Source organism: Brachycentrus maculatus, unplaced genomic scaffold, assembly GCF_059751285.1.
Source record: "Brachycentrus maculatus isolate JH-2025_06_01 unplaced genomic scaffold, ASM5975128v1 h1tg000756l, whole genome shotgun sequence".
NCBI classification, from domain to species: Eukaryota; Metazoa; Arthropoda; class Insecta; order Trichoptera; family Brachycentridae; genus Brachycentrus; species Brachycentrus maculatus.
Genome location: NW_028281486.1, coordinates 126,908 through 140,000, shown reverse-complemented (window position 1 = coordinate 140,000; position 13,093 = coordinate 126,908). Strand labels below are relative to the sequence as shown.

Genomic DNA, 13,093 nt, shown 5'->3' with positions numbered 1-13,093 from the left:
ATGATAACCACTCCATCTCTTTCACCGTGACACTTTTTACACAACAGTTAAAGTATTCATTTTTAATTAATAGAATTAATGAACATAGGCATTTATTGTATTTATCAATTAAATTACAGTGAAGAGAAGATGATGAAGACGAGAGAGACAAGTCATTATTAAGTCAATTCTTTCTCTCTTTTACTCTCAACCCTCATCCACCTACTGCTGTGTGAAGGCCTCCTTCATTGCACGAAGTTCTTTGCAATTCTGGGTCTTTATTATTTGCAAAATTTCAAAAAATTGGAGATGTCACCTGTTCATCGTGCTGGTTGCGATCCACAAATCTAAATCCAGTTGTTTACAAGTAAACAAGGTAGATACAAATATCTCAACTGATTCGGCAGTCACTTTGTGATAAAATCTATCCATTTTTTTATTTATGTATATTTTACTCAGTGAATAATATATTTGATTATTATAATCTATCTATGAATCCACAGATAAGATACAATTTTTCTCTTCTTATTCTACTAAGGCCCGTTCAGATGTGAAGCTTACAAATTGAAATAAATTAATTAGGACAATGAATGTAAATTTATCAATTACACTCGATGACCACTAAAATTTTGCTAATTTTTATGTGTTTGAGTTCATTTATGAAAATATTATGGGGAAAAATATTTACACCGATTGGCATCATAACACACATCTGAATTATGAATATAAATTTGACTCTTGTGAAAAAATAAACAAATTTTGATGGGAATAACTAAATGAACTAATTTGTAGTTTTATAAATTATTATTATCTACATTTTCAAATAAGTCCGCTGATATATTATATGATATTCGAGTATAATATTATAAATGATGAATTCCACAGCAACCACAATCAAAAAACTAAAAATCATTTTTCAATTGCAATACTTTGATAACGGCATTTATGATAATAAACTAAAAAAGGTTTTTGAGTTCAAAAAAAGTACAATAACAGAATGAGGTGCGGTGGGAAGATGTTTGTTTAGCGGCAGGTGAACCCTATGTTGGGTCACTGTTCAACGCATCGGATGGATGTCATAGAGAGAGAGAGTGTTGTATAATAGATTTATATAAAAAAAAAGATAAGTGGAATTCCTTATAAATCAAAACAAAACACAAAAATGGAAAATCGTATTCTTACACATGTATGAAATGTATAAAATGTGCAATATTTATTTTAAAGTAGGCATTGGTAATGCGTTTTTTATCAGGTTTGTAAATTTAAATGGTTAGGTCCGAAATATATTTCCAATTTTAATGTTCATCTGTATTTAAGTGTAAAATAAAAAAAAATTGCTCCATACTATAAGAAACATTTTCAATCTGTTTTTAAATTAAAAGATTTTCCAATTTTTTTTCGATTAATGCTTCAATTGACTTCAATCGATTTTTATTGTTTTGCCATATATTTAATTTTATGTTGTTAATCAATGATTTATTGACTGACATAGATCAGTTGCTAGAATATAAAATTAAGGAATATGAAATCTAGGGTTCGATTCACAGTTCGAACAAACTTAGTTTTTATTTTTTTATTTTCTACTCATTGCACTGTATGGCCCACATTGTACTATACAGCCATCCCCAAGGAAGATGACTCCCGGGCAGACCACCAAAAAGATGGATCGACAACTGGGAATCGATTTCGCAGGAGGCTAATCCATCTTAAAAACAGGCCATAATGCCTACACTTAGAAGAAAAAGAAAAAGAATTTCCACTCGAATATAACTTAAAATACTTTTTTATGCAAGATACTATCAAAAAACTATAAGTTAATCCAAATTATTTTCCTTAATAACATAAAATTCATTTTCTTTATCTTGAATTTGAATTTAGTATTTGAATTTAAAACACGAAATGTTTTTACAGCCAATAAAAAAATATTTTGCATTGAATAGCGTCGCAGCGAAATTGTACCGCGTTCGATTTGTCTAAATGTGGTGATTTTTTCCAGCTTCGCGTCGAGTCCCAAACGGGATGCACTACATCCATAATTCATCGGGCTATTAAATCGATGGAGTTTGAATGTTATTTTCCCAACCGGGCATACCGCATGACGAAATGCATGTGGTATGGTCGCCTCGCGAAAAGAAATGCGAATTATTATGGGTTGTAATTGATATCACTTTCGAATGTTTAAATATCATTAATATTTTTAAAACGAAATCAATTTCTTCGTTTATATTTTTATTTTAGTTTTAAATTGCAAAATTTAAAAAAATGCAATTTGTTAAGTCTATCCTTTAAAATTTCTTAATTTAACAATGGAAAATGGAAAATATAATCAATGATTTATGTTTAAGAAAATATTAATGTAAATATGTTGAATTATATATTAATCTGGATTTACTTTTATTGGGATTCACCAAAAAAGTTATACGATTTATAATTTACAAAAAATACAAAATGTACTAAATTAATAATTTCTTACTAGTATTAAACAGTGTAGGGTAAAAACAATCAAATCATTCCAAGTTCCACATGGAAAAAGTCATTTATTATACGAATACTATAAGCAAAGTAACATTTTCTGCTAACATTCTCAGTCATAAAAAGAACAACGGAAAGAAGATAATTTATAAAAAAAAACATAACTGTTTGTTTGTTTTCGTAAAAACAATTATAAAAAATATTTCGCTGATATGTTTTTGAAATATTCTATTCATTTATTTAAATTTAATATTATTTTTATTTTACATGCTATTTATATTAATTTATTTACCTCTGGCTGATGAATATGCGATATTGAGTTGCCAATAGTCATGTTTGCACCCAGTGGACATATGACAGGAATTGTCGCTACTTGATGACAATGTCCCGCGAGAATGCACCGTGTTTGAAGGATGCGGTTTTTTTAGTGATACAATTTGAGCAACAGGGCTGTGAACAGCAGAAGCCGATTTACGATACCTAAATTAAATAAATACTGTATTACCATATTTATTTTACTGATAAAAAAGATGATGATGCTTATCATAAGCAGTCAAATATTAAACATATTGAATATATGTATGGGATACTGTAATAATAACGTGAAAATCCAACAACTGCAAAAAAGTGGCATCGTTATGCACTTCTATGTATATAGATATCTTTGAGTGCTTCCCCCACTGGCGTATTTTATGAAATTTATGCTTTTAGTCAATGCAAAATAAATATATCTTCACATACCTATTCTTTTTAACAACATATTTACATTATACTATATATATATTAAACCAATTTTATGACATGACTTGGTGGAATTCTATTTTGAAGATATTAGTTTTGATAATTTGACAATAAAAAATATACATTCTTTTTACACTTCCATTTAATATTAATATTTAAGATTTTTGCCCTGTAATTAAACATCAATTTATTGTTTTATGCCGTTAATTTATTTTGTGAAAATACCTATATAATAAATATGTACATTTTTTAGATTAAGAGATCTATAAATTTATTTAATCTTTTTAGTTAAAATGTTTTTCTAACAATTTCTTCGTGGAGATACGATATCTAAAATACAGTTTCAACTTGCAGTTTTATCGCGATAAACTTGCTTAGGTATTATTAAACAAGAACCGAGTGATAATGGAAAACGCATAAAATTGCAGGCTTACGTCGGAATGTGAAGATATTTTGCGGCAATATCAATAACAATTAACACAAATAAATAAATAAATGTTTACGTATATGTGTCGTGTCGACTTGACATATCGACATTAATTACAATTTCGAAATGAATAATTTTGCAGTTAGCACCTTATTGAAATCGGGTGCTCGGCCCTGCGAGGAATAGCGCATGCGCGCGAACTGCGTGAACCAAATTAAATTGCAGTGCGCGCCGGACGAAATTACAGCTCTTTTTCATAGCGACTTCGCATAGCAGCAATAAATTCCCCAGTTATCATTTCTTGTCCTCCTATGTGACAACACTGTTAAAACGAGGGAAGGAACTGTACTGTAGCCACACAATATTGCATCTGACTTTATTGAAAAATAAAAAAAAAACAATTATTTAATGTTTTATCTGATTCAAACATTAATTTCACGCATTGAAAATGTAAAATAAAACTTTATTGTTCAAATTTATATGAATATATTTTAATTTATTTATACGGTTAGATTATTTTTACTTTTGCTACAAATTAATAGGAAAATTGCCAAATTGTATAGGATTTTATGACGGAATATTAAAAAGATATATATAGACGGAAAATTCAGTAGATTTTTACGTTATAAGGCTTAATATACCAGAACACTTAAAATTATCCTTCATAAAGCGTTATCAATATTTTTTTTTCACAATTTCTGTTAATGAGGAGAGAAATATTTGTAAATTTTGAGCTCATTTTTGTGTTTTTGGTTTTTTGAAAAAATATTGTTTTTTAAACTTAGAAATTATTTTAATGATAATTATTAAATATTTTTTCTGAATATTCTCAATATTATTAATATTTAAAGCATTTACTTTGTGGTTAGTCATTTTTACTTATTTATTTTTTTACAAAAATGTTAATAAAATTAGTATATAACCACTCACCGAGATTTTTACGTCTACCGGTTTCGAGACGTACCCGTCTCTTCGTCAGGACAATCACTAACACAGCATGCAAACAATACTACCCTTCACCACCATAGCACCATTTACACACTCAAAACTACACAAATTATCTAACACATGCGATTTTTGGTCGACCCGAAGACCAACATGCACTATAGTTTTCAATACAGACATGCGTTACGAGCCGAGGTTAAACGTATATTAGAATTAGACTAGGAATCGAATCTATTTATATACTTGTAGGATGAGAGGAGTGGGGGGGGTTCGAATTGGATATTGACGAATCGTGTTTAATCGATGTCGAATCAAACAATGGACTATATGTAAAATTTATTTGGTTGTTAATTAGAGGAATATTATTTTTAAGTGCTTTCCTAATATAAAAAATCTCCATATTATTTAGTTTTAACCCTTTATTATTAGTGTTTAATATTTTTACTCCCATGTCTTTTTTGAAGACGTGATTTGATTCTATGAGGTGATTGGCAAATTCGGAGAAGTTATTATTGTTTAGACATCGTATGTGTTCTTTTATTCTGGTATTAAAATTACGCGACGTTCTACCAATATATTTCGAAGGACAAGAATCGCAAGTTAATTGGTATATACCAGAATTGTCTAGGATATTATTTTTATCTTTATTATTTAAAAGGATTTTCCCAATATTATTATTAGTATAAAATGCCGGTCTTATATTTTTTGGTAAATATTTAGTTACTTTATTCGTTATATTATTTATAAACATTATTCTTCTCCATTTATTATTATTATTATCATTTATTATTTTGGGATATAAAAACTGTTTTAAGGTTCTTTGTTTAATTTTTTTATTTAAAAGAGAATTAATTAATTCTACATTATAACCATTATTTAACGCAATTTGTTTGATCGTATTAAGCTCGGTGTCAAAGTTAGATTTGGATAACGGGACATTCACTAAGCGATGTATCATCGAGTGGAAAGCGGAATGTTTGTGGGAAATTGGATGAATGGAACTATTATTAATGACCGTATCTGTATAAGTTGGCTTACGAAAAATATTAAAGTCTATAGTGTTATTTAGTACTGTTAAAGTTAAGTCTAAGAAATTTAATTTATGGTCTTTTTCAATTTCAAGCGTAAATTTAATATTATCGTTAAAGGTGTTAATAAATTTTAAAAATGAAGTTAGTTGTCGTTCTGTTCCTGTCCAAATGCAAAAGATATCGTCTACATATCTTTTCCATAAAAATATGTTTTTAATTAATTGATTATTAGATTTAAATATACTATTTTCAATACTATCTAAAAATATGTCCGCAACTAATGGGCTTATTGGAGAACCCATTGCTAAGCCGGAGGTTTGATTATAAACTTTATTATTAAATTGAAAGTAATTTTGGTTTAAACAAATGTTGAAAAGACGACTTAAATCATTAGAAATGTTTTCAGGTAATTCTGAAGTAGACAATTCTGGTATATACCAATTAACTTGCGATTCTTGTCCTTCGAAATATATTGGTAGAACGTCGCGTAATTTTAATACCAGAATAAAAGAACACATACGATGTCTAAACAATAATAACTTCTCCGAATTTGCCAATCACCTCATAGAATCAAATCACGTCTTCAAAAAAGACACGGGAGTAAAAATATTAAACACTAATAATAAAGGGTTAAAACTAAATAATATGGAGATTTTTTATATTAGGAAAGCACTTAAAAATAATATTCCTCTAATTAACAACCAAATAAATTTTACATATAGTCCATTGTTTGATTCGACATCGATTAAACACGATTCGTCAATATCCAATTCGAACCCCCCCCACTCCTCTCATCCTACAAGTATATAAATAGATTCGATTCCTAGTCTAATTCTAATATACGTTTAACCTCGGCTCGTAACGCATATCTGTATTGAAAACTATAGTGCATGTTGGTCTTCGGGTCGACCAAAAATCGCATGTGTTAGACAATTTGTGTAGTTTTGAGTGTGTAAATGGTGCTATGGTGGTGAAGGGTAGTATTGTTTGCATGCTGTGTTAGTGATTGTCCTGACGAAGAGACGGGTACGTCTCGAAACCGGTAGACGTAAAAATCTCGGTGAGTGGTTATATACTAATTTTATTAACATTTTTGTAAAAAAATAAATAAGTAATTTTTTCTGAAGGTTAAACAGATTATGACTCTCACTTGCAAAGTTTATAATTTTTACAAGATAAGTCAGACTCGTTTTCTAGCTAACCCGTTTATACCCCGAGGTCCTGCCTCTTGTGATCGGTTATGATGACGAAGACGGACCCGCCAGTCTAGTTTTTTCCTTCTTCAGACAATATGAAATGATGAGATTTCAATGCCGGTAACGGCGAAAATAATTGCTGCTCATGTCTGTTCGGCGGATTTATGGGGAGGAATTCCTATTCAATGCCTTTATAAATATTTTTCGCATTTCTACAATATGCGTCGTGTTCTGAGCCCACTTCCATAATTCGAACTTTTTATTCTCCGTCAGAAAACAACTTTGTGATAGCAACATAATATTTACAACCTGTAATTGAAAATTGATTCGCCAATAAAACTCGATAAAAAACGTTACCAATATTGGACGTCAGTCCGATATTTTTTGCAGTATATTGAAGTGCATATTTTAAAAGGTATCGATTTGACGTTTAAGTCGACTTTCACTAACGTTGCAACATAACTTATATCCCAGGGTTGTTCAGTATACATTTTTATCTAACTCAAATAAAAACTACATTTAGAAAATGCAACTTAGTAAATGCCCTAGTGTGCCACATACCACAGCCATTCCCGGTTTAATCCAGGAGAATAAAAATAAATAATAGAGAATTTTTCACAAAAACAATTATTTAAAAAAAATATATCAGGTGAATGATAAAGCTTGTCCGGAGCTTAGTCCACTCCATTATTTTCGATACTTCTAAAACGTGAACTGTACAAGCAGCATAATGGAGAAAAATTGACGCATTTCAAATGTGGTGGTGTTGTGGTGAAATCAGGGTATTTACATGCCTTGCGATCTGTCGTTGATTGTTTTTAGTTATTAATTATAGACTTTGCAACATGCACCATTTAAATCATGTTTGATAAACCATATAACTGTAATTCTTAATGATTGTTTTATTTCCCATTTCTTTTATAATCCTATCTCAGGATTTTTAAATTTCACAACGACTAGGTGATCATTAGTGGTCTCTACAAAAGCAATAAAGCCTATTTCATTGTACTAATATAAAATAAAATATCTGTTTTCAAAACTTGTATTTTTTATCCCCGTATATTTTGAGTCGATAAATTAAATAAATATTAGAAATTTTAGTGTGACCGTGCGTTGATGTCTAATTTCAATATTCTGAAAAATACTTCGAAAATCTTTTCAGTTTGTTTTATTTCATCCAAATATAACAAAATAAGACCATTTTATATTTTTTTACAAATAACCATCTTTGTTTGAGCGTAAAAACCTTAACCTTTATCAAGATTTTATTAAAACGAATCGTGTGGCGACATCAGCGCGGTAGCATGATAGTGTCAGGCTCCAGCGGTGAAGAAATGAACTATTGTTTGACACTTAGAATCTTTAAAAGCCGCCTTTACGTTTTGGATTCTGTTATCCAATCATTCTCAAACTTTAGTTTTTAAAATGGAGCGCTCTCTCTTCCATACTTTCGAACTGATTTGGGTAGGCCTCTAACTACAATAGATCATATTCAAAACACTGGTTTGAGTAGTTAAAAGATATTGTTCTATAGGTTAAGGCCTAAAGGGCCAAACCTAAACATTTGTATATTCGAGTCATATATTCGTTAGAACGAATATATGTCTTGTTTTGATAAAGTGGTTTAAACTCTTATATAATTAAGGCCCTGTGTAGTTTTTCACCGTTCTACTTTTTTAAGATAAGAACTATTGAACGTGTTGCATTCCCCCAATGTGTATAATATTTTTTTTTAGATTTTCTTTTTTACTTTTTTGTCTCTAATCTACACTGTTTTTTTTGTTGCAAGTTTAATTAGTAGAAACAAAGGAGGGTAGAAGATTAGATATATGTATCTTGTAGGATGATAGGAATACATTTTTACTACAAAAATAGAGAGAAGATATAAACGAATAGAGGAAAAAGATGACCAACAAGGAGTTGAATCTAGTAGTTTAAAGAGAAGTTATATAATTAGATTATTAAAATGAAATGTTCCATTAGTTAAAAACGTTCGCACATAGGTTTGTATACGTGTTTAAAAATTAATTTGATTTGTTTTTGGGGATATAGTAAACCATGTTTCCATAGAAAAGTGTAAATTCTACGTAATTACCCGTTTCATTTTTAGTTTTTTAAGACGCATTATCTTAATTTTCTTATATTTTTATACATAAAGTATTACAATATCTTCTATCCCTGTCTTGTTTATTATATATGAAGTGGGTGTTAAAAAATATTCAACATAATAATTGCGGTATACATAAATTGAAACAAGTTGTTATAGAAGTTAATACCTACATTTGACAGATGGATGGCGCCAGAAGGACAGTGTTACATCTTTAATTTCTCACTCCCGCTGTGAATGTCAGAGATAACTCAATTGGAAAGAACCTTGTCGTTTTACCAGATTTAGATTTTATATTAATAAAAAATAGATTTGAAATAGGTAATTAAAAGTAGACCGTTAATTAATTTAATAAATATTCTAATTAAAAATTCCCTACACGAATCTTTCTTCTTAATTTGTTGCAAAGATCATTATCCTTTTGCATGTTTTATCAGGAGGATTTTTTATTCAACAAAATAACTAAATATCATTTGTATGAAAATACTTATACGAGTCGCTTCTTTACAATTTAAGCAAGTTATAAAAAGAGTTTATTCGACAGTGTTTTTGTCTTGTGTTTTTAAAAAGACAATTATAATTTTATTTTATTTATTGTTTCGGCATTAACTTTGTGGTAAGACATGTTACAATAATTAAAGAAAACACTTCGTTTTTTACCACTTGAGTTTAATTATAGACTACATGTTTCAGAAGCTAAACTTCCATCATTCATACTGATAGACAATTAGATTCATTCCTTACCCACATCAACACTTTACATAATAATATTAAATTTACCATGGAAAAAAATGACGATAATACCCTAAATTTTCTTGATTTATCGATTAAAGTTATAAATAATAAATTAGATTTTAATATATATCGTAAACCAACACACACTGACACAGTCATTCCAGCTGATTCCATTCATCCCATTTCACATAAAATGGCCAGTTTCCATTCATTATTAAATAGACTAATTAATATCCCCCTCAGTAACTCAAATTATAATCGTGAATTAAACACAATTAAACTAATAGCAAAAAACAACGGGTATAATAGCGCGCTAATAGATAAAATGTTAAAAAATAAAATCAAAAATAATTTTACCAAAAAATACATATATTCAGCACCTAATAATGATTCAATAAAAAATAAATCTTGGCGAAAAATTTTATATACGGGTTCAATAACTAAAAATATTTCGAAAATCTTACCCTCCCATATCCAACCTGCATATTATACAAATAATAATTTACATAAAATCCTCGATAACTCAAAATCTAAAATTGATTTATTACAAAAAAGTGGTGTTTATGAAATTTCGTGTGGAGATTGTGATAGAAAATATATTGGCCAAACTGCGAGAAATTTAAAGATTAGAATTAAAGAACATCAAAGCGGTCTTGTTAGTAATTATTTTTCGGAATTTGCAAATCATATAATAGATACTAATCACTCATTTCACTCCCATAAATTAAAATTATTACACCTTGTTCCATATAAAGGCCAAATTATGAATTATCTTGAAAATTTAGAAATACAAAAAAACCTGAATTCTAATAATAATTTATTAAATAATATATTGTTTCAAAATTCTTCGCCATTGCTTTCAATTTTTCCTTTGTTTTCAAACTCCGTTCCTTGACTAACCCCTTCCCCTTACTTTCCCCCTATCCTTATTTATAGAACAATTTTATATTTTATATTTTAGTTATTATACAGACCTGAATGATGGAAGTTTAGCTTCTGAAACATGTAGTCTATAATTAAACTCAAGTGGTAAAAAACGAAGTGTTTTCTTTAATTATTATAATTTTATTTAATTTCTCATATGACTTTAGGTTTGGTAAACAAACACTTAAAAGAAAGGATAAAACATTTTTGGTTATATTGTAAAGCCTTAAAAAATAGTAGGTTTAAAATTTTCTAAAAGCTTGATAAAAAGAAACTTGAAATATCATTGGATGGTATTAAATATATATTGTTTTTATGCTCATTTTTATGTGATTTTTTATGCTCATTTTAAAAATAATTATTTCGACTGATTTCTTTAATTTATTTAAAGCTTTTGAATATTTTATTTTTATAGTGACTAACTGCATTTTTTAAAAACAAAACTTTAAAACCATTCCTTACATAAATCTAAAGGTATTGCACATTCGTTTTAGGCGTAAAATACTGAACGTTACCTAACTGCATGCAGATTATGCGATATGCAATAATTATGGTATATTCTGTTAAAAATCGGAAGGTACATAATGTAAAAATAAAAATATATATTTGATTTCGCCGTAACAGATGTACCTGTATTATTCCTTATATACGTATATAGGACACAAAAATATACGTACATAATGTCATATAAATAATTAAATAGTTAAAAATAATAATAGTGCCAGTTTGTAGCTGTACACAACTACATGGGTACTTGGTTACGTCCTAAATATTAAAAGTTTACTTTGTATATTTTTGTGTATTATAAAACTAGAATTAAAATTGACTGTAAATGTGCATTTGAAATATTGAGAGCAAAGTTTTGTTTCTTTATCATGTTTGAATACATTAATAAAGACAAACATTTTTATACAAAATATAGATTTTTCGTGTATACATTCTACACATTCAAGGTTTCCTCAATGCCTTTTCAGATTGTACATGACAAATAGCCGGTTGTATCATTTTATTGCGTAATTAAGATAGTAACTTACTTGTCGGTGACAATGACATGCCTGAGGGATGCGAGGGAGGCGCGGGAGGTCCCGAGGACTCCATTTTCCAAGGAGCGCAGCAAGACGCGGGAGAGAACTCGCTCACTGCCCCTGCCTGCGATGATATTAACATGTTACTCCTTATCTCCTATCCTCCTGTACTCCTGCCCTCCTGGTAGTCCGTTCCGTTTATGCAGGATGTTCCCGTTACCTTTCTATAAAGCTAATCAGTCTCACTAGCAGCACATTGTTTATCAACCAACATGTCACAGTTTGGTGCTCAAATCTGCCGAGGTGTATTTTAACAGCGCTAGCATTTTTGGTAATTAATTACATTTAAACCCCGATTAATCTCTTCTTGGTTTACCAGACACGCAGGAAAGCAAATTTGAATATCGCGTATTGACAAGCTCACTTGGAAGAAATGTTTCTTTTCTTACCGCCGACGACACATTGCTGGTCTGAGCCACAACACTTCGAGCGATAATATTGTTTGTTTAGAGACCTGATTGACTACAGACTGTTAATCAGATCTATTGACACAATCCGTCAGCGTATTTTGTAAAAGGAAAATTGATTTTTTATTAAGCCTAAAGCCTCACACTGAAAAGTGTCAATGAAATTCGCGATCATTCAAGTGTTCAGTTTGCTCAGATGTTTCGTATTGTAATTTCCCAATACTCCTCGACCGACGTTTCGTCCGGATATTTCATTCACAGCACTGGAAAAGTCTCCTTGTTTGTTCAGTAGATCAGCGGCTGCCGCGCGTAATCTGCCAGCTGTTTTAACACTCGTAGCAAATAATATAGTTTGTTGTCACTTCCTTTTATTTTGAAAATCACTGGATAAAACGGAATTCTACGAAAACTCGCGAATTAACGCGAAAATGTTTTGTGATATTGTATAACTGGAGCTCCTCTCCGCGTACCGCTGACGACATTCGCGCGCGATTAGCTCGTCCACAATGAGCGCGTTTTTAAAATCCCGAACCGCGATTTCGAATTCAAAAGTAATCGATGATCGCGCCTCGACCACTTCCTGGTCAGTCGAGCTGGGCGAGCGATCTGCCTCTAGCCGCGTCGGTCGCAGCCTCCGTCGCCTGCCCGCGCTCATCAATCACGCTCGTCCGTCTCGTTCTGGCGGGCGCCGCGCAGGCAGCGCGACAAGGAGGGGGCGCCAGAAGCTCGCCTTTCGTTTGCACAGAAGCGGGTAAATTTTATACTGGAAATTGTAACTCGATCGCCGCTCTCGCTCCTACTTACCGGCGTGGAAAGGCCGGCTTAATTCGATCAAGTTTCACGCTGTTCCTTCGCTCCGCTCTTCTCTCCCGCCGAGGTGCCCATGGGAGCGAGCGGGACGAGAATGCGGTCGCGTTCCGTAGGCAGAACGATCTCTCGTTCGCACCGGGGCGAGCTTCGGGCCGCGGAAAAGGACAGGTGGTTCGCTATAGTTCGGTTCCGGTAGTGAGCGCGAGTGATCTTTCGCTCGCAGGTCGAAGCTCT

General features: G+C 31.1%; 1 protein-coding gene across 5 annotated transcripts in view; it reads right to left on the bottom strand.

Moving 5' to 3' along the window:
- The window catches only part of LOC148300291 (paired box protein Pax-6-like), a 59,870-nt gene extending 47,212 nt beyond the window's left edge, over positions 1–12,658 (bottom strand). The window contains exon 1 of one of the 5 annotated variants that reach the window (XM_088275002.1): positions 11,592–12,658. In XM_088275002.1, coding sequence (XP_088131128.1) covers positions 11,592–11,724 — 133 coding nt within the window. In that variant the 5' untranslated portion in view covers positions 11,725–12,658. The remainder of the gene's footprint in view (positions 1–11,591) is intronic. The other 4 variants (XM_088275004.1, XM_088275001.1, XM_088275000.1 and 1 more) reach the window with 4 other exon arrangements.
- Positions 12,659–13,093: the final 435 nt, after the last annotated feature.